Raw genomic sequence first — 25,757 nt, 5'->3', positions numbered from 1 at the left:
CACAAAAAAACCAACAATACAAAACAAAACAAAAAAAAATTCCAAAAACCCCCAAAACCCAAAAAACAAAACCAAACCCCAAAAACAAAGCAAACAAAATAAACCAGCCAGGATAAAACCCCTGGAGTGTTTCACCCCACGACAGGCGCGGGTCCCTTCCAGCCTCGCCCGCGTCTCTCAGGAATTCCCATCGGGATAACGCCTTGGAACATCCCAAACTCACGGTGGGAAAGACCTTCTGAGAGGGTGAGGCGGGCCTGGGATGGAATTCCCAGAGAATTCCTCCATCCCTGGCAGTGTCCCTGGACAGGGCTCGGAGCCCCTGGGACAGGGGAGGTGGCCCTGGGGCACGGGATGGGCTCTGAGGTCCCTCCCTGTCGGTTTTCGGCTGTTTGGATGGCCTGGAAAGGCCCGGAGTGGCCTTGGGGCAGCCCGCGTATCGAAGGACGAGAAGAGGCTTCAGTTCTTCTTTCGGTTTTTATGTTTATTAATTGTTTATCTAAAAGATGTTCTTTCAGCCCGACAGAGCTCTGCTCAGCAGCCAGCCATGAGCACACTGTGCTGCCCTCCGGACAGACACCTATTTTTATACCCATTGTTACGTGTACAATATTTATCATTTTTTTCCAATACCATTTATTCTTATTGCTGGGTGCACTTTTAGTAATGGCTAATCTAATAGTGCCACCATCACCACAGAAGATGGAGGAGAAGACGAAGAAGAAGAAGGACAGGACACACCCCAATTCCTCCATCTTACTTCTCTAAACCCCCCTGTACAGAAATCCTAAACCCTGTGTCTCACCCTCTAATTAGCTAATCTTTTCGCTATTCACCCCGGTGAAGTCCTCTTATCTTCATACAGGTGTCGTCTCCTGTGTAGGGTCAAAGTCCTGCCACCAGACACTTCTGGAACATTCCAGGACTCCCGGGCCCCCCAAGGGTGGTCTCGGTGGCTCGGCACCTCAGGACTCAGATCCTGAGATCCCACACCTCCCAAGCCCAACTATTCCAGAATTCCACAATTCTGGGATTTCAAAGCCAGGGCAAGAGTGCTGGGATTTGCTTCCAGCTCTGGAGCTCTGGCCACATCTGTTGGGTTTGGGCATTGTTTTGCTTTTGGGTTTCTTTATTTTAACAGATTTATTTAGATTGAGGAAAGATCTCTTGGATTCTGGCCCAAAAATGTAACTGAAAATATCTGGATTAAATAAACTCCTAAACCCAGAATTGCTTCATTTTTGTTTCTCTGATGTCATCCCATGCTGAAATCCCAGGCATGGCCCAGCTTAAATCCAACCCCAGAATTCCCAGGGCAGGGAAATGCCTCAGGAGTTGTGGACTCTCTGTGCCTCTCTTCAAATGCATCTGTGGGCCTGGAGACCTCTGAGACAGCTGAGGTCACCCCAAAAAGCCCAGAAATTGAATAAAAATTAAAAATATATTGAAAAACCCTGGAGAAGCTGGGATATTCCAAAGGCTGCCGAGAGCAAGAGGCTCCTTCAGACCAAAGGGTGAGAGCTGGGTCTGTTCCGGGCTAAAAACTCACCCATGATGGGATGATGGGGCTGAAAATCCTGGAAAACCATGGAGCCAGAGGATGTGGTCCCATCCAACCCAACCCATTCCATGGCTCCATGGTTTCCCAGGATTTCCAGCCCCACCATCCCATCGGTTGGAGGATCTGGATCTTCCAACCCAACCCAACCCAACCATTCCACGGCTCTGTGGTTTTCTGGGATTCCCAGACCCACCATCCCATGGGCTGGAGGATCTGGTCCCATCCAACCCAACCCAACCCAACCCAACCATTCTATGGCTTTGTGGTTTTCCAGGATTTCCAGCCCCATCATCCCATGGGTTGGAGGATCAGGTCCTTTCCAAACCAACCCAATCATCTCATGGCTCCATGGTTTTCTGGGATTTCCAGCCCCATCATGCCATGGATTGGAGGATCTGGAGGATCTGGTCCTTCCCAACTCAACCCATTCCACAGCTCCATGATTTTCCAGGATTTCCAGCCCCATCATCCCATCTCCAGTTGGAGGATCTGGATCTTCCAGCACAACCCAACCCAACCCATTCCATGGCTCCATGATTTTCTGGGATTCCCAACCCCATCATCCCATGGGTTGGAGGATCTGGATATTCCAACCCAACCCATTCCATGGCTCTGTGGTTTTCCAGGATTTCCAGCCCCATCCTCCCATGGGTTGGAGCTGAAGGATCTGGTCCTTCCCAACCCAACCCAACCCATTCCATGGCTCTGTGGTTTTCAGGAACTTCCAGCCCCATCATCCCATGGGTTGGAAGATCTGGTCCTTTCCAACCTAATCCAACCCAATTCATGGCTCCGTGATTTTCAGGAATTTCCTACCCCATCATCCCATGTGTTGGAGGATCTGGTCCAACCCAACCCAACCCAATCCAACCATTCCATTGCTCCATGATTTTCAGGAATTCCCAACCCCATCATCCCATTGGTTGGAGGATCTGGATCTTCCAACCAAACCCAACCCAACCCAACCCAACCCATTCCATGGCTCTGTGGTTTTCCAGGATTTCCAGCCCCACCATCCCATGGGTTGGAGGATCTGGATCTTCTAACCCAACCCAACCCAACCCAGCCCAGCCCAACCCAACCCAACCATGGCTCCGTGGTTTTCAGGGATTTCCACACCTGCCGTGCTCTCAATCCCTCAGATTAATTTTTGGCCACTGCTTTCCACTGAAATTGATAAAAATACATCAAAATCTGAGAATCTGAGAATTCCCTGGCCAAATCCTCATCCCTCTGCGTTTCTCCTGCCTTTTCCTCTGCTCCTCACCCATCCAAGCTCTCCCAATGGGAATCACCTCTGGATCCAGGAAATTAGAGCTTTGATTTCTATTTTTAGCAATTCCACTCCTTTTATTTTTTGAACTCCTTCCATATTCTCGCTCGGAATGGCTGAATCACGGCAGCAAAGACAATATTCTTCATTTCTGTGGGAGCTTTTGTTGTCCTTCATTTCTGTGGGAGTTTTTCTTGTCATTCATTTCTGTGGGAGTTTTTTTCCCCCTGCTTTTTTATTTTTCTCACTTCCTGGGAGGCAGGAAGGGAAGTCTGGTCCCAGATTTAATTCCCAGCCCTTTGGAAGTGTTGGGGATCCCACTCCTCCTTCCCTCCCAGAGCTGGCAGGAAGGGTGAGGACTGGGAAAATCTGAATTGGTTTTCCCTTTGTTTCGTCACGAAACTGCAAAAACCCCCATGGACAAGAAAAGAACATCCAGTCAATCCTTTGGATCCTGGCCAAATCAAACTCCTGGGGTTTTTTCCAGGGGAAAATCAAGCAGGATTTTAAAGCTTCCCAAGCTCTCCGTCACCACCGAGCCCAGATTTCCTTTTCCAGGACTCTTTTCTTCGTCACTGAGCTGAAATTTCCTTTTCCAGGACTTTTGTCTTGGTTATCAAACATAAATTTCCTTGTCCAGGCTTTTTTCTTTGTCACCGAGCCAAAATTTCCTTTTCCAGGATGCCTTTCTTCACCATCCAGCGTAAATTTCCTTTTCTAGCTCAATTTTCTTCATCACTGAGCCAAAATTTCCTTTTCCAGGATGATTTTCCTCCCCACAGAGCCCAGGTTGATCTGACCCCTCTGCTCCCACTCTTTTTTTTGGGAATTCAGTTCCCTCCATTACCAGCACCGACCTAAATGTGTCCATTTTATTCCCAAGTCTTAAAAAGTCATCAAAATTCTGGAATATTGTCAAGGTTGGGAGCTCCAGGTGGAAGTGTCTGAGGGAATTTCCAATGGTGCCAATAATGTCAATAATTATAATAATGAAATATAAATATTAATTATAATTAATTTTAATAGTTTAATATTTAATACTGAATATTTAAATACTTATTTTATTAATCTTAATAATTTAATTAATTTTATTATTAATGATGCAATTATAATGATTATTATAATTATAAATAAAATTATTATTGATTAAAATAATAATGATAATGCAGCAACACTAATAGTGCAGGGAGTGGCATGGGTTCAGCTTTAAGGTCCTTCCAATGCAAAACTTTCCATGATTTTAGGGCAAGAAATCTTGTAATAATCCTCTTCTATTCCCAATATTTATTCTTACACTCTCATGCAATGGTAAAATGATTTTTTAAACTTTGCAGCAGCTTTTGGAGCAGAGTTGGAATTAAGATCTCACTTTTCCTCTGCTGATTATTAAATGTATTTTGATCTTCCAGTGGAAATCTGAGATTTCCTGACTGGATAAAACGCACATGGAATTCCAGAATCCAGGTGTTTTATTTCCCTGCAGGGGCATTGCAGCTGCATTCATTAAAAAATGCTTCTGCCTTAATAAGTTGGGTGAAAAAAAAGCAATTACTATGCCAGGCCATGAACAGCCAGAGGAGAGCTCTGATGCTCAATCCAAGGAAAAAAAATTAAATTATATTATATTATATTTATATTTATTTTTAAATTTATAAAAGAATTATAAATTATTTTATAAATTTTGTATTTTATAAATTTATTTTATACAAATAAAAATTTTTATCCTGCTACCATCAACAGCCCAATAAAGACTCAGACACCAAAACCCTTTAAATTTGACTTTTTTATTTCATTGCAGAAGAAAATCCAACGTAGGCCTCATTATGTTATGCATCTTTAATTATAAAAATAAGCAAAGAAAATAACTTGCCTCTCTCTCCTCGCTATGATATGTTTCAAATAACCTTTATATGAACACACGGAGCTTTACAAATGTCATGGAAACAATAAATAAGGACATATACCAGATATGCTCACTGTTTATTCCAGTACTCAGCAAAAAAACCCAAAACCCAAAACCCCCCCAAAACCCCCAAACTCTCTCCCTTTTCCCTTTTCCAGGTCTCTTTAAATTATAAATACAAATAATGCAAATTCCGAATGGCACAAAAACGTCTAAAGTGCAAACAGACACGAGACTCATGCAAACCTTCCCAGAGAAGCCCCTCCCTGCCCCGAGAGAAAAAAATCCTTTTGTGACACCAAAAACACGAAGCAGAGATGAACTCCAGGGTGAAATTGCTGGACTTGGTCGTGGGGACCATTCCCCACCCCAAGGGAGCTCTCACCCCCAATCCAAACCTTCCCCTCATTCCTGAGGGATGGGCAGAGCTCCCAAATCCCCTCAGGAGAGATCCCAAATTTCCCTCCTGAGGGATGGGCAGAGCTCCCAAATCCCCTCAGGAGAGATCCCAAATTTCCCTCCTGAGGGATGGGCAGAGCTCCCAAATCCCCTCAGGAGAGATCCCAAATTTCCCTCCTGAGGGATGGGCAGAGCTCCCAAATCCCCTCAGGAGAGATCCCAAATTTCCCTCCTGAGGGATGGGCAGAGCTCCCAAATCCCCTCAGGAGAGATTCCAAATTTCCCTCCTGAGGGATGGGGAGTGCTCAGCTCACGTGAGGGATCCCAAATTCCTCCCTGCTCCAGCACAGGGACAAAAGTGGCCTCAAAGCAGCTCAAAAATTGGGAATTGTGGTTTTTTGGGACAGGGGGAGCTCCCTGGGGTTTTCCAGGGATGATCCCCTGGGCCACCACAGCAAACCCCACCAGGGGCAATCATCTCCCCGCTCCTCTTCCCAGCCACATTCAGCAAAGTTGGAATCGCTGCTGGAAAGGGAAATTTCATCATGGCACCCCAAAACCAGATGGGACTGGGAGGCCCAAGGCTCCTCCCCAGCCCCAACTCTGCTCCAGGCGCCTTTTTGGGGTTGCAGAGCAATGGGTGGGTGGAGAAGCCACTTTCCATATCCCTGCCCAGGTGTCCTTGGAAAGCTCCTGGGAGCTTTGGGGTCCCACTGTGGGAGCTCTGGGGCTCTCCCAGGTGGGGCTGGAGCACTGCCCCGAGGCAGGGAAAGACTTTTTGTGACCAATTCCCAAAAAAAGCACGGACTGGAGGCACAAACCCCAGCAAATTCCCTGGCTCCCAACAGCTGCAGGGTGGGCAGTCAGGGATGCGCTCCTGGGATCAATTCCTAAATATAATCCCAGTTTTAGGGTTGGGATATTCCAGAAGCTTTTGGTTTTCACCTCTCAGAACTTCTTTGTGTGGCCTCTCAATCCCTGCCTGATTCAGGAACTTTGCATCTTCCTTGCCCTGCACGGCTCTGTTCAGAGTATCCCAAAAAAATTACAAATTCCAACCCTCCACCAATATCAGCAAATTTTTTTTTGCTGCTTCCAATTCTCTGCCAGCACTTCTACATTTCGTGAAGGCAGCGACATCTGAAACGCTGCCACTGCATCTGGTTTTGATATTTTAGCAGCAAGTTCTGGTTTAAAGGCTTTGTGGTTTCCCAAACAACACAAAAAACAAAATAATATTGCTTCAGGTTTCCAGAAGAAAAAAAGAGATCCCTCCTTGATCAGCTCTCCAACGCTCTGAGGCAGAGTCTCCCACGCTGCAGGGACTCCGAGGCATGGGTTGGCCTGGTGGATCCCACACCACAAACGGCATTGGGTACACCCCACATCTTCAAGGACATTTAACGGGTCCCACACCAGCAAAGGGCCTCTGGTGGATCCCACAGCACAAAGGACATTTGGTGGATCCCAGTCCACAAAGGGCCTTTGGTGGGTCCCACACCACAGAGGGAATTGGGTGTATCCGAATCCACAAAGGACCTTTGGTGGATCCCAATCCACAAAGGGCATTGGGTTGATCCCGATCCACAAAGGGCCTTTGGTGGGTCCCACACCACAAAGGGAATTGGATGGATCCGAATCCACAAAAGGCCTTTGGTGGATCCCAATCGACAAAGGGCCTTTGGTGGATCCCACACCACAAAGGACCTTTGGCTGATCCCAGTCCACAAAGGGCATTGGTGATCTCACACCACAGAGGATGTGATCCGAACCAAAGGCTTGGTGGATCCACACAAGGACTTGGTGATCCCAGCCCACAAAGGGCATTGGGTGGGTCCCAGTCCACACAGGACACTTGGTGGATCCCACACCACAAAGGGCCTCTGCCTCTGATCCCACCACAAAGGACATTGGATGGATCCAAAGGACATTTTTGGGCTCCCCAGGGCCTGGCTGTGCCGTGGAGCAGCTTTGGGGTCTCCAGCTCTGCTCCTCTTCCCAGAGCCCGCTGAGGAGGAGGAGGAGGGTGGAGGAAGGGCAGCTCCCAGAGCATTCATTGCGTCCTCAGCTCTCCTGCTGGAGCTTCAGAGAGTTATGGATTTTCCCTGCCTTGCCCCAGAAATCCTGAGGGAAATTTTACCCCGTGAGATTCCCAAAGGATCTGACAATTCCAGAATTCCCAGCAGCTCTGCCCTGGCTCTAAGTGCATTTCCTGGCAGCCCAGTGGGGACAGGACTGACCAGCCTGAACTTGGGTTTTTAATGGATTTTGCCTCAATTTCAGCTCTGAAAGGCTGTTCCTGGTCCTGTGATTCCCATCCTGAACCTTTTCCCCTCTTCCTTTCTTAAAAGGCCACAGAGTGGAATGTGAATTCCTGACTATGACAGAGGTGCTGCTTCCAGGAAAAAGAAAGCAATAATAACAATAATAATAATAATAATAATAATAATAACAACAACAATAACAATAATAATAAAAGAAAGAGCTGACTTATAAAACTCAGTTTAGGCAATAAAGTTATTCTGTTCTGCTCCTTTGAAGCAGACTCTGGTGGAATTTATGTACAGTACAGACAGATTTTAGCACTATTTATACCACAGTTAGAGCAAGGCCTTTAATACTCTAATCTTAAGACAGGCTTTGTTTCTGTTAGGCTTGGTTTAAAGCTTCAGGCAGTTAAATACAGTACAGAGATGTGAGCTTTGAAATACAACACACGATTATGGGACCTCCTGACCAGCTGCGGCCACAGCCTCTTTCCATGGTGGAACACGTCCCTCTCCTGCTTTTGGGCTTTGTGGGGTGGTTTGAGCTCATTTTGCACCGTGGTGCCAGCTCCAGGTGATTAAACCATGCAGAGAGTTTGGTAAATCCCAACTTAAACGTGTTCACAGCACTCTGCTGGAAGGATCAGGGCTGAGGGTGACACTGCAGGACCAGGAACGTGACATCCATGCTCGTCCATGGCCAGCACAGATTCATGACATGAATCCCACGGATGTTTTTAGGATCTGTGAGAGTTTTTAGGATCTGTGAGAGTTTTTAGTGCATTTTTCATCACCTGCAGGAGAGGAGCGGCTCCTCCCCTCAGTGCTGAACCTCCAGGCCTGGCTGGTGTCGCCACAACAGCTTGGGACAAACTCAGCCTCCAAACCTTGGGAGTTTGGTGCCTGAAGGCCCAACCACTGTAGGGATCTACTAAAGACTAAGATTTTTTGGGATAACAGATTTTTGTGTGGGGAAGAGAAGAGACAGAGCCGTCTGGCTGGCGGGAAAGCCGCGACACCGAACACAGACCCATGCAGAAGTGTTGTTGGAGAGGAACAGAGAAGATGAACAAACTAAACGAGCCCTAAGGAACTAAACCCAGCTCCTGGGGGTCACAACACCTACAGTCCGCTGGCTTTGGGTGTAGCACTCCTAGAGCAGAGCCCTCAGCTTTGGTCGTGCTCGGCCTGCCCGGCCCGGTCAGGCGCGCTCGGCGGAGCCGCGCTTGGCGTGGGCGGCTGTGGAGCCCTCACCTCGCAGGTTCCTGAGCAGCAGCTTCAGCTTCTGGGGCTCCGAGAGCCTCCTGCGCAGCAGCTCGGCGCGGGGGTGGCCCTGGGCGCAGTGGTCGCTCTGCAGCAGGTGGAACAGGCTGGCCATGTTGGGGCCCAGCTTCTCCATCAGGCTCTCCTTGATGGTGCTCACCGTGTCCTCGTCGCACTCCAGCAGGCTCCGAACCAGCTTGTTGTAATACCTGCAGGACAAGGACCTGGTTAGACCACGGTGCCGCCCTGTAGCAGGCTCTGGGCTTGCTAGGGCCCCATGGACAGCTGAGGCTTAAAGATAGGAAATGCCAAGTCATGGTGAAAAGTGCAGCCATGATGTTTTCTCAAAAATCCTTTCATTAGGATTTTTTCTCCTGAGAAGCTGAGAGACCTCAGGAACAAAATGTAAACAATGGTTATCTGCTGCTGTGGAATGCAACAGGTGCATCTGGGATTGGTCTCATGATGTTGTTTCTAATTATTGGCCAATCACAGTCAGCTGGCTCAGACTCTCTGTCCCAGCCACAAACCTTTGTTATCATTCTTTCTTTTCTATTCTTAGCTGGCCTTCTGATGAAATCCTTTCTTCTATTCTTTTAGTATACTTTTAATATAATATATATCATAAAATAATAAATCAAGCCTTCTGAAACATGGAGTCAGATCCTCATCACAAAATAGCAAGAAGCTCCTCTCTTCCACCTTTCAGACCCCTGCTTATCTCTGTGTAACCCCACAGGTCACTTTCCCTTAACGCCTGCTATTGGACAATTCTGGATCCCCATATATCTTATATAAAGGGTTATTTTAGCCCATTCTGGTCAGAAGAGCTGTCCCTGGAACCCTTCACAGATCCCCAGTGAAGACATTGCTGTGGAACTCCAGCTGCCTTCTCCTCTCTCACGTCTGCCTTCTCTGCCTGCATCGATGCCTTAGCAAGCAAAGAGCTGAAATCATGAGAGAGCTGATAAATCCCTAAAGAGCTGATATCCCTTAAGCTTTCTGAGGTTGCCTGTGGCTAAGAGCAGCCTGGGCACTCAGACACTCTGTCCCCAAAAGAGGACTGAGCTATCCAGTACTGCCTGCTTGGGGGCAAACCAGCCCAGCAGGAAATTGGGGTATCACCCAGCCAGGTGACAAAACTGCAAAAATCAGGGTTTTTAACCCAGCCAGAGCGTGTTTGGAGCAGATTTCTGACGGTGTTGTCACACAATTTTTAAGGTTGGGAAAGGACCATGGAGATCCATTTCTTATTACAGAAAACTCTCTTGTACACAGAGATAATTTTTTTCTTGTCTATCCAGAAAATGGCAACATTGTGAAGGCAAAATTATACTGGGGGGAGTAAAGATGAAACTTGTGTAGCAAATTTGGGGGGGAAATTGGAACCTTTGAAAGAGGATTTCTGGGAGAGGAGCAGGCAGCTCTGTGGAGGCCCAGGTTAAACTGACGGGCTGGGCAGCTCAGCAGGCCTCAGAGGGGGACATGGGGACATTTGGGCAGTGCTGGCCACGCTCCTCTGAGAGGACCCAGCCCTGGAGCCTCTCCTGAGGCCCAGCAGCTCCTCCCCAGCCCTGCAGAGGATGTTGTGACACGCTGAGGAACAAAAGCAGCAGGATTTCCCAGCTCCGAGGTGAGGCTGAGGGCTCCCAGAACACCCACTCCACACCCTGGGCATGGAGGTGCTGTGCCCCTGGCACAGGGGAGGAACACCATGGCCAAAATCCTGATTTAATTGCCCCAAACCAGCAGCTCTGGGAGGTGAGGGGTGGGCAGGGTGGGTTTGGAGGGATCCTGGTGGATTAGGAAGGTAAAACAAGGAGCTGAGAGGTTAGGAATGAGTTAAAGGGTGTGATTTAAGGAATGGGTTAAAGGGTGTGATTTAAGGAATGGGTTAAAGGCTGGGATTTAAGGAATGAGTTAAAGGGTGTGATTTAAGGAATGGGTTAAAGGGTGTGATTTAAGGAATGAGTTAAAGGCTGGGATTTAAGGAATGGGTTAAAGGCTGTGATTTAAGGAATGGGTTAAAGGCTGTGATTTACTCTCTGCTCAACACCAGAGTTCCTGGAGCTTTGGGAAGGAAAATAATTGATGTTGGCAACAACAGATCCTGCCGGGATCCCAGCCTGGCCTGGCCTCTGAGCCACGACTGCTCCATCCCTGTGGCACCATTCCCTCTGTCCCTCCTGTCCCTCTCCCTGCACAGCCCTTACAAGGACCAGGAGGGGGAGAAGCAGCCCAGCCCAAGCCTGGCAGATCCCTGGGGACAGATCTTTAGCACTCACAATCCACTGTCACTTCCAGCCCCTTTGTCCCTCCTGTGCCTTTCCCTTACAAGGGCCAGAGGGAGAAGCAGCCCAGCCCAAGCCTGGCAGATCCCTGGGTTCCCTGGGGACAGATCCTTGGGACAATCCATGGTCACTTCCAGCCCAAGTGAGGCTTCCCCTGCCTCCTCTCCAGCTGCATCTTCCCCTCCCAGCAGCCCTGGGCACAAATTCCTTGTCCAAGGAGCAGCCAGGTGTGGTGGCAGCTCCTGAGAGAGAGAACCTAAATAAATTTTCCCAGAATCAGCCTGAGAAGCTTTGAGGAGCTGTAGATAAACAGTGATATCCAATAATTAAAAACAACCTGTAGGTGTTGTTTCTCTAGTATCTGTTTTCTTGTTATTCTCATAAGATTGTTCATAAATGGGTGCATGATCATTTATATGTTATAAACATAAGATTGCTCATAAATGGGTGTATAACTATTTATATTTTATGTTATTACCCATTTATAGCAATCATAAGATTGTCATAAATGGTTTATAAATGGTTAATTAGATGATGGTGTTTTAATTAAAGGACCAATCAGGTCCACCTGTAGCAAACTAGGGTATAAAAAGCAATGGGTTACTCAATAAATTGAATTAGGTTTCTATGAATGTCTTGGGAGTCCAGGTCACTAAATTGAATTAATTTTCTGTGAATGCCTTGGGAGTCCAGGTCCCTTTTTCCCCAGGCCTGACTCGCACACTGACAGCACAGGGGTGCTGCTGTGCATTCCCAGCCCTGCTGAGAATTCCCCCCAGGAATGTTCCCCCAGGATTCGGGCTGGGACAGCGCCTGGCACCCCCCTGTGCCAGGGAACATCTTCCCAGGGAGACAGAGCTGGGAAAAAGGGCAGCAGGCCCACACTCGCTGGGATTTCTGCCTGAAAGGAACTTATTTTAAGCACTTTAAGGTCACGCTGACATTTTTCCACAGGAGCAGAGAGGAGAACAACCTGCAGGTGGAGGAGGGGAAGGAAGAGGGAAATGAGAGTTCCCATTGAAAATCCTTTCCCAACTCTCAGCCCTGGGGAGGTCAGGTGAGGTCAGAGCTGCACAAAGGGATCGGGCTCTGGCTCGCTCTGAGCAGGGCTGGGAGGGTCTGGAGTGGAGATGAGCAAAGCTGAGCCAGCCACAAACCCGGCTTAAACCGGGGCCAGACACAGAGCCCATCCAGCCCCGTGGTTTCCACACCGGGACACCTTCCAGGGCTGGGCTGTGAGCAGAGATTCCCCTGCCCCGGCTGGGATGGCAGGAGGATGCAATGACCTTTAAGGACTTCCCCTGGGGCCGGGCCAAGTGGCACATTCTGATCCCGGGCTGGGAAAGCAGGATGCTCCCGAGCGCTCAGCCTCACCTCGGAGCTGGGAAATCCTGCTGCTTTTGTTCCTCAGCGTGTCACAATATCCTCTGCAGGGCTGGGGAGGAGCTGCTGGGCCTCGGGAGAGGCTCCAGGGCTGGGTCCTCTCAGAGGCCAGCGCTGCCCAAGTGTCCCCATGTCCCCTTCCAAAGCAGGACATGGAAAGAAAAGGTTTTTTTTCTTTGTGATCTGTCCAGTCCATCAGTTTAACCTGGGCCTCCACAGAGCTGCCTGCTCCTCTCCCAGTCCTCCAAAATCCTCTTTCAAAGGTTCCAATTTCCCCCCCAAATTTGCTACACAAGTTTCATCTTTACTCCCCCAGTATAATTTTGCCTTCCCAATTTTGCCATTTTCTGGACAGAGAAGAAAAAATTATATCTCCATCTACAAGAGTTTTCTGTAATAAAAAATGCATCTCCAAGATCTTTGTGGGTCCCTCCCAGCTCTGGATAATCTGGAATTCTCTGAATAAATTTATGCTGCTTGATGCAATATAAAATGTATAAATCACCTGCACACCTGTCCTGGGACAGGTCTGGAGGTTTGGGCTGCTCCTGGACCCAGCCAAGGCCACCCCAGAGGAGCTGAGGACAGGACCCAGTGCTCTGTTTGCACTCCAGTTCTGGGGTTATTTACTCCAACCTCTCCAAAAGGTCCCTTTTATCCCAATCACAAGACTCAGCACTGATTGTTCCAGGACTGGGAGCAAGAAATCCCTGCCCTGCAGCGTGACTGCAGCAGCCCTGAGGCTCCCTGTGTCCCTTGTCCTTGGAGGATGGGGACAGGGCAGGGCTGCCCAGGGGAAGGTGCCAGGTGTGACATTGCCATCCCTGTGGGCAGCAGGGACAGGGGACAGGTAAATCCTGCTCAGGGGAAGGTGCCAGGTGTGACATTGCCATCCCTGCAGGGACAGGGGACAGGTAAATCCTGCTCAGGGGAAGGTGCCAGGTGTGACATTGCCATCCCTGTGGGCAGCAGGGACAGGGGACAGGGCAGGGCTGCCCAGGGCAGGGTGCCAGGTGTGACATTGCCATCCCTGTGGGCAGCAGGGACAGGGGACAGGGCAGGGCTGCCCAGGGGAAGGTGCCAGCTGTGACATTGCCATCCCTGTGGGCAGCAGGGACAGGGGACAGGTAAATCCTGCTCAGGGGAAGGTGCCAGGTGTGACATTGGCATCCCTGCAGGGACAGGGGACAGGGCAGGGCTGCCCAGGGGAAGGTGCCAGGTGTGACATTGCCATCCCTGTGGGCAGCAGGGACAGGGGACAGGTAAATCCTGCTCAGGGGAGGGTGCCAGGTGTGACATTGGCATCCCTGTGGGCAGCAGGGACAGGGGACAGGGCAGGGCTGCCCAGGGGAAGGTGCCAGGTGTGACATTGCCATCCCTGCAGGGACAGGGGACAGAGGACAGGGCAATCCTGCTCAGGGGGAAGGTGCCAGACACCAGCTGTGACATTGCCATCCCTGTGGGCAGCAGGGACAGGGGACAGGTAAATCCTGCTCAGGGGAAGGTGCCAGCTGTGACATTGCCATCCCTGTGGGCAGCAGGGACAGGGGACAGGTAAATCCTGCCCAGGGGAAGGTGCCAGGTGTGACATTGCCATCCCTGCAGGGACAGGGGACAGGGACAGGGCAGTGCTGCTCAGGGCAGGGTGCCAGGCACCAGTGTGACATTCCCACAGGGACAGGGGACAGCCCCATGGCATCACAGGCTGTCCCCAGGTTTGACAATGCCACTGCCCCCATGAAAATCTGTTCTCCCTGGTGTCTGCTGTGAGATGTGACCAGACATGGAGCAAAGCAGGAGCTCTGACCTCCTCAAGCCAGCAGAACCAAGAGAAAGTTCCCCTGGGAGTTCTCTGCTTTTAACCCCTCTGTTCTCAGAGGTGAATCCGTGGCCTCAATATTCCAATTTCAGCACTGATTGGTTTGACCACAAACTCCAAAAAAAACCTCATTTCCTTTTCAAACCAGGACACCAGAGATGAGGAACAGGGATTGGCACAGGGGGGTTATACAGGACCAGGGGTGCTGGCTCCTTGTGATGTTCCATTTTAGTTAAATGCTGTGCTCTGTCTCACCCCTCGTTATTCCAAGCCCGTGATCCTCCCCTGAAGGATCATGGATCTGAAATCCCACTGGCCCAAGATTTATTCTGAGCCCAGTTTGAATCTCCCTGTTAAGCTGTGAGGGGGAAATCACAGATTCTCTCTTGGCACTTATTTCTCTTAATCTTTTCTTTCTAACAAAAATGGGTGAATTGTGGTGTTACACATTAGTTAAATGGTTTGCTCTGTCTCACTCCTCAAAAATGTAGGGTTTAATCCAAGCCTGATTCTCCCCTGGAATATCATGGATCTGAAATCCCATTGGCCACAGTCTTATTCTGCACCCACTTTGAATCTCCCTGTTAAGCTGTGAGAGGGAAATCACGGATTCTCTCTTGGCCCTTATTTCTCTTAATCTTTTCTTTCTAACAAAAAAAGGGTGAATTGTGGTGTCACATTTCAGTTAAATGGTGTGCTCTGTCTCACCCCTTGAATATGTACGGTTTAATCCAAGCCTGATCCTTCCCTGGAATATCATGGAATATCTGAAATCCCTCTGGCCCAAGGCTTATTTGCACCCACTTTGAATCTCCCTGTTAAACTGTGGGGGGAGACCAGAGATTGCTCTTGGCCCTTCTCTCCCTGGGCTCTCCCTCTGTTTCTCCCTCAGAAACCATGCTTCTCCAGGGGGTGGGACCCCCAGTAATTAGCACCCTCATTAATTAGCACCCTCAGAAGCCGTGTGGAGTCTCCTTGCCCGCCCGCTGCTACCAGCGAACATCCAGCTTAGGGGACCCCCGGGGATCACAAATGAGCAGCAACAGCTCCTTTAATTTTTCTTGGGTTTTGCAGCAGCGTGGTGACCTGGAGGACAAGGATCCTGGAGGACAAGGATCCTGGAGGACAAGGATCCTGGAGGACAAGGATCCCGGAGGACAAGGATCCCGGAGGACAAGGATCCCGGAGGACAAGGATCCCGGAGGACAAGGGTCCTGAAGGACAAGGGTCCTGGAGGACAAGGATCCCGGAGGACAAGGATCCCGGAGGACAAGGATTCCTGGAGGACAAGGATTCCTGGAGGACAAGGATCCTGAAGGACAAGGATCCCGAAGGACAAGGATCCTGAAGGACAAGGATCCTGGAGGACAAGGATCCTGGAGGACAAGGATCCTGAAGGACAAGGATCCCGGAGGACAAGGATCCCGGAGGACAAGGATCCTGGAGGACAAGGGTCCTGGAGGACAAGGATTCCTGGAGGACAAGGATTCCTGGAGGACAAGGGTCCTGGAGGACAAGGGTCCTGGAGGACAAGGATCCTGAAGGACAAGGATCCTGAAGGACAAGGGTCCCGGAGGACAAGGATCCTGGAGGACAAGGATCCCGGAGGACAAGGGTCCTGGAGGACAAGGATCCTGGAGGACAAGGATTCCTGAAGGACAAGGATCCTGGAGGACAAGGATCCTGAAGGACAAGGATCCTGAAGGACAAGGATCCTGAAGGACAAGGATCCCGGAGGACAAGGATTCCTGGAGGACAAGGATCCCGGAGGACAAGGATCCTGGAGGACAAGGATCCTGGAGGACAAGGATCCTGGAGGACAAGGGTCCTGAAGGACAAGGGTCCTGAAGGACAAGGATTCCTGGAGGACAAGGATTCCTGGAGGACAAGGATCCTGAAGGACAAGGATTCATTTCCCAGTGCCCTATGAGCCCCAGGGAGGGGATGGCTGTGAACACCTTTAAGTTGGGGTTCACCAAACTCGCTGCATGGCTCAGTCACCTGGAGCTGGCACCACGGTGCAAAAGGAGCTCAAACCTCTCCACTGACCCCAAAATCAGGAGAGGGATGTGTGCCACCATGGAAAGAGGCTGTGGCTGGAGCTGGGTATGAGATCCCATAATCAGGAGAAGGGAATGGTGACAAAGGATGGGGAAGGCCAGGCTGGACAGGGCTTGGAGCAATCGGGGACAGGGGAAAGTGTCCCTGTGCTTGGAGGGGTGGGATGGGATGGGATGGGATGGGATGGGATGGGGTTTAGGGTCCCTTCCCACCCAAACCATTCCATGGTTCCCTGAGCAGCTCAATGTGCCAGGCATGCCAAATGAATCAACCCAATTGGGATCATTGACCATTACAGGGCGCCCAAACAAAAAAAATTAACATTTAAACAAGCTCCAGGCTTTGGAGTAAGGGATGTCTGGATCATTTTATGGTTCTCCTCTGGAAATTCTTTTAAATGTATTTCCCAAAAGGAGAAATAAATGGATTCCCAAAAGGAGAAATAAATGTCTTTGCCCAGAAAGGGAATTTTGTGTATTTCCCAAAATGTAAAACAAGCAAAAAGGGAAATAAATATGTTTTCAAAAAGGGAAATAAATTTATTTGCCCAAAAAGGGAAATACGTGTATTTCCCAAAATGAAAATCAAGTGTGTTTTCTCAAAAAGGAAAAGAAAGGAATTTTCTCAAAAAGTGAAATAAATATACTTTCTCAGAATGGGAAATAAAGGTATTTGCCCAGAAAGGGAAATGCGTGAATTTCTCAAAATGGAAAACAAGTGTATTTTCTCAAAAAGGAAAATAAATTAATTTCCCAAAAGGGAAATAAATGTATTTCCCAAAAAGAAAAATAAAAGAATTTTCTCAAAATGGGAAATAAATGTATTTTCCCAGAATGGGAAATAAATATTTTTTTCCCAGAAAGGGAAATGCGTGTATTTCCCAAAATGAACAAGTATATTTTCCCAAAAAGGAAAATAAAGGCATTTTCCCAAAAAGGGGAAATAAAGTGATTTTCCCCAAAAATGGAAACAAGTGTATTTTCCACAGAATGGAAAAAATTTTTTCCAAAAGGGAAATGATGTATTTCCCAAAATGAAGAACAAGTGTATTTTCCCAAAAAGGAAAATAAAGGATTTTCCCCAAAAATGGAAATAAATATTTTTCCCAGAAAGGGAAATGCGTGTATTTCCCAAAATGAACAACAAGTGTATTTTCCCAAAAAGGGAAACAAATGTATTTCCCAAAAAGGAAAATAAAGGCATTTTCCCATAAAGGGAAATAAATATATTTCCCAAAATGAACAAGTGCATTTTCTCATAAAGGAAAATGAATGAATTTTCCCAGAAAGGGAAGTAAATGTATTTTCCCAGAATGGGAAATAATTGTATTTGCCCAGAAAGGGACAGACATGTATTTCCCAAAATGAAAAAGTGTATTTCCCCAAAAAGGGAAATAAATGTGCTTCCCAAAAAGGAAAATAAAGGAATTTTCCCAAAAGGGGAAATAAATGTATTTTCCCTGAAAGGGAAATACGTGTATTTCCCAAAATGAGCAACAAGTGTGTTTTTCCACAAAGGAAAACAAGGAATTTTCCCAAAAGGGGAAATAAATGTATTTCCCAAAATGAATGACAAGTGCATTTTCTCATAAAGGAAAAGAAATGAATTTTCCCAGAAAGGGAAATAAATGTATTTGCCCAGAAAGGGACAGACATGTATTTCCCAAAATGAAAAAGTGTATTTTCCCAAAAGGGGAAATAAATGTATTTTCCCTGATAGGGAAATGTGTACATTTCCCAAAATGAGCAACAAGTGTGTTTTTCCACAAAGGAAAACAAAGAATTTTCCCAAAAGGGAAATAAATGCATTTCCCAGAATGGACAACAAATGTGTTTTCCCAAAGAGGAAAAGAAATATATTTTCCCCAGAAGGGAAATGTATTTTCCCCAGAAGGGAAATGTATTTTCCCCAGAAGGGGAAATAAATGTATTTTCCCTGATAGGGAAATGTGTACATTTCCCAAAATGAGCAACAAGTGTGTTTTTCCACAAAGGAAAACAAGGAATTTTCCCAAAAGGGGAAATAAATGCATTTCCCAGAATGGACAACAAATGTGTTTTCCCAAAGAGGAAAAGAAATGTATTTTCCCCAAAAGGGAAAAAAAATGCATTTCCCAACAAGTGTGTTTTTCCACAAAGGTAAACAAGGAATTTTCCCAAAAGGGAAATAAATGCATTTCCCAGAATGAACAACAAATGTGTTTTCCCAAAGAGGAAAAGAAATGTATTTTCCCCAGAAGGGAAATGTATTTTCCCCAAAAGGGGAAATAAATGTATTTCCCAGAATGAACAACAAATGTGTTTTCCCAAAGAGGAAAAGAAATGTATTTTCCCCAAAAGGGAAATAAATGCATTTCCCAGAATGAACAACAAATGTGTTTTCCCAGAGAGGAAAAGAAATGTATTTTCCCCAGAAGGGAAATGTATTTTCCCCAAAAGGGTAAATACATTTATTTCCCCAAAAGAGCAAGGAGAGCGCTGCTGCAGCAGAGCAGGGCGTGCAGGGGCTGGGGGCTTTCCCGGGTGGGACGCCCCAGGCCCTGCTCAGGTTTATCCCCCGTTCCCGTGGTTCCTGCCCCTCTCCTCCCCTCCACAGCCCAGGATTTCCCGCTCCGTACCGGTTGGAGAAGTGGTTTGGGAGCTGCACCACCTCGGTGATGGCCTCGGGGTTGCGGCGGGCGATGCCGCACAGGTCCAGCTTGCTGTAGCACTCCTCCTGCACCTCCGAGATCATCCTCTGGAACGTGGAGCACCTGCGGATGGCCAGGAACACCTTGGAGGTCACCCCGTTGGCGATGCACTTCAGGCTCTCCTTCACGAACGCTTTTCCCTGCACACGGAAGGAAAACCAACTTCAGCTGAATCCCAGGGAACCTGGAATGAATTCCAGGGATAAAAACGAGAGCAGGGTCCTGGTACTAAAGTGATTTCAGCTTTTATTATGAAAAAGGAAAGGCCTGAAGCAAGAGGGCCTGTGGGAATGGGGATGGGGCTGGGAATGGGGATGGGAATGGGGAATGGGAATGGGGATGGGAATGGGAGTGGGAATGGGAATGGGAATGGGAAGGGGAATGGGGATGGGGTTGGGAAAGGGAATGAGAAGAGGAATGGGAATGGGGTTAGGAATGGGAATGGGGATGGGAATTGGATGAGAAAGGGAATGGGAATGGGGTTGGGAATGGGAATGGGAATTGGATGAGAAAGGGAATGGGAATGGGGTTGGGAATGGGAATGGGGATGGGGATGGGAATGGAGCTGGGAATGAGAAGGGGAATGGGAATGGGGATGGGAATGGGAATGGAGCTGGGAATGGGGATGGGACTGGGAATGGGGCAGGGGATGAGAATTGGGCAGGGAATGGGGCTGGGAATGGGAATGAGAAGGGGAATGGGGCAGAGGATGGGGCAGGAAATGGAGCAGGAGCATTCCCGTCAAGGATGCTGCTGCTCCTTGAGCAGCTCCAGATGGAGCAGCACAATTCAGCGGGTCAGAAACCCCTTTTTATCCTGTTTTTTGTCCCTTTGGATTGGTTTCTGTTTGGATCCTTCATTTACATGAAGGTTTCAGTCCTCAATTGGCCACTGCAGCTCTGTCCAGGCTGGCTCGTGGTGCATTTACTGAGGTGTGTTATGGTACCTTGAGTACCGGATTTCCTACAACTGCCCTTTGAACCCCTCTGACAATAGAATAACCAAACCACACTAACAATCTATCAACTATTTTACAGCAGTTCCTAACCTGTTTTTAACAGAATCCAAAGGAAGGAGAAGCATTGTGGATACTCCACCAGGCCTGGCTGTGCTAATTACCCTCCTGCAATTACTGCAGGGAATGGGATTTGAATGCTCCCAATTACTGCAGAGTTGTCACTCTCAGCAGTCGGGATGCTCTGAACTCCCATTCCCAAAGGATTTAGGCATTGGGAATCTTCAGCCTGGGAGTGCCAGGACCAGAGATGGAGCAGCTCTGCCCCACAGATCAACATCAATTTAATGCCAGCAGTTTAACACTCCTGGTTCAGACCTCAAGAGCCTTTACGAGCTTTTAAATCTGTCCTTGGGAGCACGGGGAACAAGGGGCTGTGTGGATTTTGGGAGGAAAGCACAGAGGGAACGGGAGTTTGGCAGAGCCCAGCCCTCCAATATTACCCCATTTATTCTCCCTGCAATCCCAGCCTGGCCGTGCATTCCCAGACCCGAACACTTGCAAGCCAAAGCCCAGCCCTGTGCCAGGTCACACAGCCAGGAGATTTATTTTGTTAGAAGAACATTTCTATTTCCTCCTGGAGAGGAAACCTCGCTCTCCACCCCTCGGAACCCTCCGTGCCAAGTCCTCACCCGGAGCAGCGAGCGGGTGGAAAAAGAGCCCTGGAGCCAGAAGTGGGGCTGGGAGCAGCAGCAGGAAGGGCTGCAGGGAGGGGAGGGTTAATCCTGCCCAAAGCACAGCTTAAATTAAGGCAGGCTCTGAGCAGAGCGCCTTGCACGCGCTTCAGAACCCGCAGGACTTGTCCGGGCCATGAAAAGGCGGCTCCCATTTATTCTCGGCCGGGTTTTATTCTCGGCCGGGTTTTATTCTCGGCCGGGTTTTATTCTCGGCCGGGTTTGATTCTCGGCCGGGTTTGATTCATTCCCGGCCGGGTTGGATTCCCGTGGTGCCCGGGCCGTACCTGAGTGTCGAATTTAGCAGCGCTGTAGAGGAAGGATTTGCAGATGTCGTACATCCCGTCCGTGTCGCACGTGGAGTTCTCCAGGCAGGCGAAGGCTCCGCAGCCCACCTGGAGGGCGCTGTTCAGGCACCGAACCACCTCGGCTGCGGCAGAGGGGCACAGGAACATCAGCGCATGGAGAGTGAGCTCTGCCAGCCCCAAAAATCCTGCCCAGCCCCAAAAATCCTGCCCAGCCCCAAAAATCCTGCCCAGACCCCAAAAATCCTGCCCAGCCCCAAAAATCCTGCTCAGCCCCAAAAGTCCTGCTCAAACCCAAAAATCCGGCTCAGCCCCAAAAATCCTGCCCAAACCCAAAAATCCTGCTCAGAACCAAAAATCCTCCTCAGCCCCAAAAATCCTGCCCAGCCACCAGAAATCCTGCCCAAACCCAAAAATCCTGCTCAGCCCCAAAAATCCTGCCCAGCCCCAAAAATCCTGCCCAGCCCCAAAAGTCCTGCCCAGCCCCAAAAATCCTGCCCAGCCCCCAAAAATCCTGCCCAGACCCCAAAAATCCTGCCCAGCCCCAAAAATCCTGCCCAGCCCCAAAAATCCTGCCCAGACCCCAAAAATCCTGCTCAGCCCCAAAAAATCCTGCCCAAACCCAAAAATCCTGCCCAGACCCTAAAAATCCTGCTCAGCCCCAAAATCCTACGTGGACCCCAAAAATCCTGCTCAGACCCAAAAATCCTGCCCAGCCCCAAAAATCCTGCCCAAACCCAAAATCCTGCCCAGCCCCCAAAAATCCTGCCCAGCCCCCAAAAAATCCTGCTCAGCCCCCAAAAATCCGGCTCAGTCCCAAAAAATCCTGCTCAGCCCCAAAAATCCTGCCCAGCCCCAAAAAATCCTGCTCAGCCCCAAAAATCCTGCTCAGCCCCAAAAATCCTGCCCAGCCCCAAAAATCCTGCTCAGCCCCAAAAATCCTGCCCAGCCCCAAAAATCCTGCCCAGCCCCAAAAATCCTGCCCAGCCCCCAAAAATCCTGCCCAGCCCCAAAAATCCTGCCCAGACCCCAAAAATCCTGCCCAGACCCAAAAATCCTGCTCAGCCCCAAAAATCCTGCCCAGCCCCCAAAATCCTGCTCAGCCCCAAAAATCCTGCTCAGCCCCAAAAATCCTGCCCAAGCTGGAGAAGAGAAGGCTCCAAGGAGAGCTCAGAGCCCCTCCTGGTGCAGAAAAGCAGATTATAAAAAAGAAAGTGAGAGAGTTTTTATATGCACGGTGCTAGAACGGCTGGGATTGGTTTTAAGCTAAAAGAGGAGAGATTTAGGTCAGATGTTAGGGAGAAAATCGTTCCTTGGAGGGCAGCGAGGCCCTGGGACAGGGTGCCCAGAGAGGTTGAGGATTCCTCATCCCTGGAAGTGTCCCCAGCCAGGCTGGAGCACCCTGGGATGGTGAAATGTGTCCCTGCCCATGGCTGGGGATGGAATGAGCTCTAAGGTCCCTTTCCAACCCAAACCATTCCAGGATTCCATAATTCTATATTCCAGAATTCTACAATCCCACGATTCTATAATTCCACCATTCTACAATCCCACGATTCTATAATTCCATGATTCTACAATCCCACGATTCTATAATTCCATGACTCTACACTTCCAGAATTCCACAATTCAATGATTCTCCAATACCATGATTCTCAATTACCATGATTCTCAATCCAGAATTCTCCAATTCGATCAATTCCAGAATTCTACATTCGAATTTACATTCCATGAATTCTACAATCAAATCAAAATTCCAGGATTCTACAATCCCAGGATTCTACAACTCCGGGATTCTACAATTCTATGATTCTCTGAGGACACGACCAGCACCCCAAAGAACAGAAATTCCAGCTACCAAAGCCCTCGAGGGTCACACACGGATTAGAAGAGGCAGCACCTCACACTCCTTGCTGAGATGGGGACCCAAATTTCCCCATCCCAACCCCATTTTGTCTCCAGGCATTCACATCTTTATCCCAATTCCCTCTAAAGCAGGAGCAGGGATGAGGATGGGCCATGGAAAGCTCTGGGTGCTGAGGGCTCTCCTTGGAGAGCAGCCTTGGCTCACAAAACCACTGGAAAATGAGGTGGAAGTGCTGGCAAATGCCAACAAGTTGGCAGGAAACTGCACTTATTATTGGGAGGCATTCGTGATTTTCTAAAATGCTGAATTACCTAGAAAGAAGATTTGAGCTTGAGACTCAATTCTCAGCACCCAAAAGGACTCGATCCGGCAGCTTGGAGCTAAAACTGCCCCGGGAGCTCGCAGGTACAGCCAAAAAGGGGAATTTCTGCTGAGATTCGGGAGGGGAAGGGGAATTCGGGCCGGGAAAGTTCAGGTAACGCCGCTCCAAGGATGATTCCAGCCCGAGGCAGCGGCGCGGCTGAGCACGAGGGTGTCCGTGTCATCCCGGCTCCCTCCGAGCACATCCAGGGCATTTTAACAATGAATCAGCAGAATTGCCACATGATTGCCCTGAAATTAGCCGGGATTAACCTTTCTGGGCGAGCCGAGCATCTGTCCCCTCCCAGCGAACGGGCAAGGCACGTTCGCTGCTCTGCAGCTCAGGTTACCAGACATTCCTGGGGGAGAAACGCGAGGCCAGGGTCCCCTGGTGTGGGAAAAGGGAGTCCTAACTGCGACAGAACACACCTTATTAAACCTAACTTGCACCCTAAAGAGAATTCTTTACAACCGGGATTTTCCCCGAATAAAAAAAAAAGAAGAAATAATATTTAAAAAAATCCCCCCAATTAACCCCTGCTCGTTCCGCGCTGCTGCTGACGTGCCTGAAGGGAGGAATATTCGGTAATTCATCCCCTCCCCGGTTCACAACCTCCCGCAGCACGAGCCAGCCCCATAATTAGCTTTCCACAGGTTCCAATTAGAACTTCGCTCGCAGCGGAGTCCGGGTGCGCTCTGATTGTCTCAGGCGCGGTGCGAGGGGAGACCCCACGTTCCTATAGCAACCAAATACAAAAGCAAATGGAGCAAACACCCCGCTCCAACGCCGCAGAGCCTCGCCGAGCTAAAATAAGGCAGCTGCTAATGAGCCCCGAACCGGAGCGTTAATATCTTTGCAGTACAGTAGAGGCGGATTTTTAATTCCCATTGTTCCACACAATGTCGCCAAGTTATCTAAGCGGCAAAGTCCGCACATCCAAAGCAATTTTTATTTTTTTTTTTTCTCTCCATTGTGGAAGCAAGTTTGGGAAATGTCCCTGATGTATTTTTACAGCGGCAGCTGCCCGGTTTGTGACACTTTCTGGGTTATGCATTCCTCCGAGGCTGCCCCTCTTCGAACACAGAGATGTTCCAGAACAATGGGGCAGTCCCAGAGCCGCGGATCCCACCAAGTTCCTAAAAAGCAAAGGTTTAACCCCAGAGCAGCTCTGCACCGGGGGAAGGACAGGGATGCATGCAAGCAGGAGAACAAAAATGATAAAAAGTGCACGGAACTGCCCGGGGAGCTGCGGGAGGAGGGGAGAGCCCGGATCGCATCCTCGCTGCTCCAGGAGATTCCTGCACCAGCCCTGGAAGGAACATTCCTGCTGCCAGCCGGTGAGTTTGTAAGGGGAAGGGAAAGGGGGGAAAATGAAAAAGAAGAAGAAAAACCAGCAGCAGAGAAATGCGAGGCAGCTGAGGGCAGCGGGGCTGCGGCGTTACCTGAGTTCTGCGCCGCCACCCGCGCTTTCCTGGGGCTCACAGAGTCATTCTGCTCGGCTTCGTGGGATGCGGATGCACTGATCAGCAGCAGCAGGAGAAAACCAGACTTTAGGAGCATTCTTTGACAAGTTTCCGCTAAGTGTGGGGTTGGCTTGGTTTAGGTTTTTTCCCTTTTTTTTTTTTTTTTTTCTTTTTCTTTTTTGAGTGGTTGATTTTTTTTTCTTTTTTTTTTCTTTTTTTTTTTTTTTGGATGTGTGCGCCTCTCCTCTTGCACTCGGGCTTGAGCGAAGATGTGGAGCTGGATGCGAGGCAGGGAAGGAAGGAGGGAGGATCCTGGCGAGGCCGGGGATGAGCGCAGGGATGTGCGGAGGATCCGGGTGGCCCCTCTGGCTGCTGCTCGCTGGGGGACCGCGAGCTGCGAGCGTTTTATAGCCGCCCTTATCGGTCCCCCCCGGGCTGCCGAGCCAATCGGTGGCGCTGGGCAGAGCCAGGGGAGGACTGGACTCATTCAAGCCCCGCAAAACTGCAACTTCACAGGAAGAATATTTTCCAGCCCATTAAAAGTACCTGCCAAAGAACAATGAGCGAAAAGTTCATCCTCGGAGGAGCGCTGGGAAAGGGAGGGGATGGGGGGGGGTGACGCTTCCTATGGATGGCGGAGCTCGAGGAAATGACAGCGCCGTCCTAAAGCGCCCCCACCCCAACAGAAAACCACCTGCCCTGGAGGGAAAGCTGCTCCCATGCGTGCGAGGGGGATCCCGGGGCTGGGGAGCGGGGAAGGGGCGGCTCTGAGGGTCTTCCGGAATGGGGCTGCGGGGATGCCCCAGTTGGGGATGGCTGCGGGATCCCCCTTCCTGCCCCGGCTCTGGGGATGGGGCTGGCGGGATCCCTCGTCCTTCCCGCTCTGGGGCCAGGGATCTCCTCCTGTCCCGGCTCTGGGCTGGCGGGGATCCCCCGTTCCTGCCCCGGCCTGGGGCTGGCAGGGATCCCCCTCCTGCCTGTCTCTGGTGGATGGGGCTGGCGGGGATCCTCGCTCTGCCCCGGCTCTGGGTCTGGCCGGGATCCTCTCTCCTGCCCCGGCTCTGGGATGGGGCTGGCGGGATCCCTCGCTCCTGCCCCGGCTCTGGTGCGTGGGGCTGCAGGGATCCCCCTTCCTGCCCCGCTCTGGGATGGGGCTGGCGGAG

General features: G+C 49.7%; 1 protein-coding gene across 1 annotated transcript; it reads right to left on the bottom strand.

The window, feature by feature from the left end:
• Positions 1–6,967: 6,967 nt before the first annotated feature.
• On the bottom strand, positions 6,968–24,812 carry STC1 (stanniocalcin 1). The gene is made up of 4 exons (XM_064731300.1): positions 24,574–24,812; positions 20,886–21,028; positions 18,838–19,049; positions 6,968–8,875 (listed from the first exon to the last, which is right to left on the bottom strand). Exons 1-4 carry the CDS (start codon positions 24,689–24,691, stop codon positions 8,605–8,607), a joined length of 744 nt encoding a protein of 247 aa, XP_064587370.1. The 5' UTR covers positions 24,692–24,812; the 3' UTR covers positions 6,968–8,604.
• Between the last annotated feature and the right edge of the window lie 945 nt (positions 24,813–25,757).

This window comes from Zonotrichia leucophrys, chromosome 22, assembly GCF_028769735.1.
Source record: "Zonotrichia leucophrys gambelii isolate GWCS_2022_RI chromosome 22, RI_Zleu_2.0, whole genome shotgun sequence".
Taxonomy (NCBI): Eukaryota; Metazoa; Chordata; class Aves; order Passeriformes; family Passerellidae; genus Zonotrichia; species Zonotrichia leucophrys.
This window is presented reverse-complemented; position numbering and strand designations above follow the sequence as displayed.

Excerpts from the sequence above, each read along its gene's own strand:
- STC1 (XM_064731300.1), bottom strand. The coding sequence starts at position 24,691 with ATGCTCCTAAAGTCTGGTTTTCTCCTGCTGCTGCTGATCAGTGCATCC. Across the intron at positions 21,029-24,573 it reads GGTGGCGGCGCAGAACTCAG|CCGAGGTGGTTCGGTGCCTG; the intron begins GTAACGCCGCAG and ends CCTCTGCCGCAG. Across the intron at positions 8,876-18,837 it reads CCAAACCACTTCTCCAACCG|GTATTACAACAAGCTGGTTC; the intron begins GTACGGAGCGGG and ends CTTGTCCTGCAG.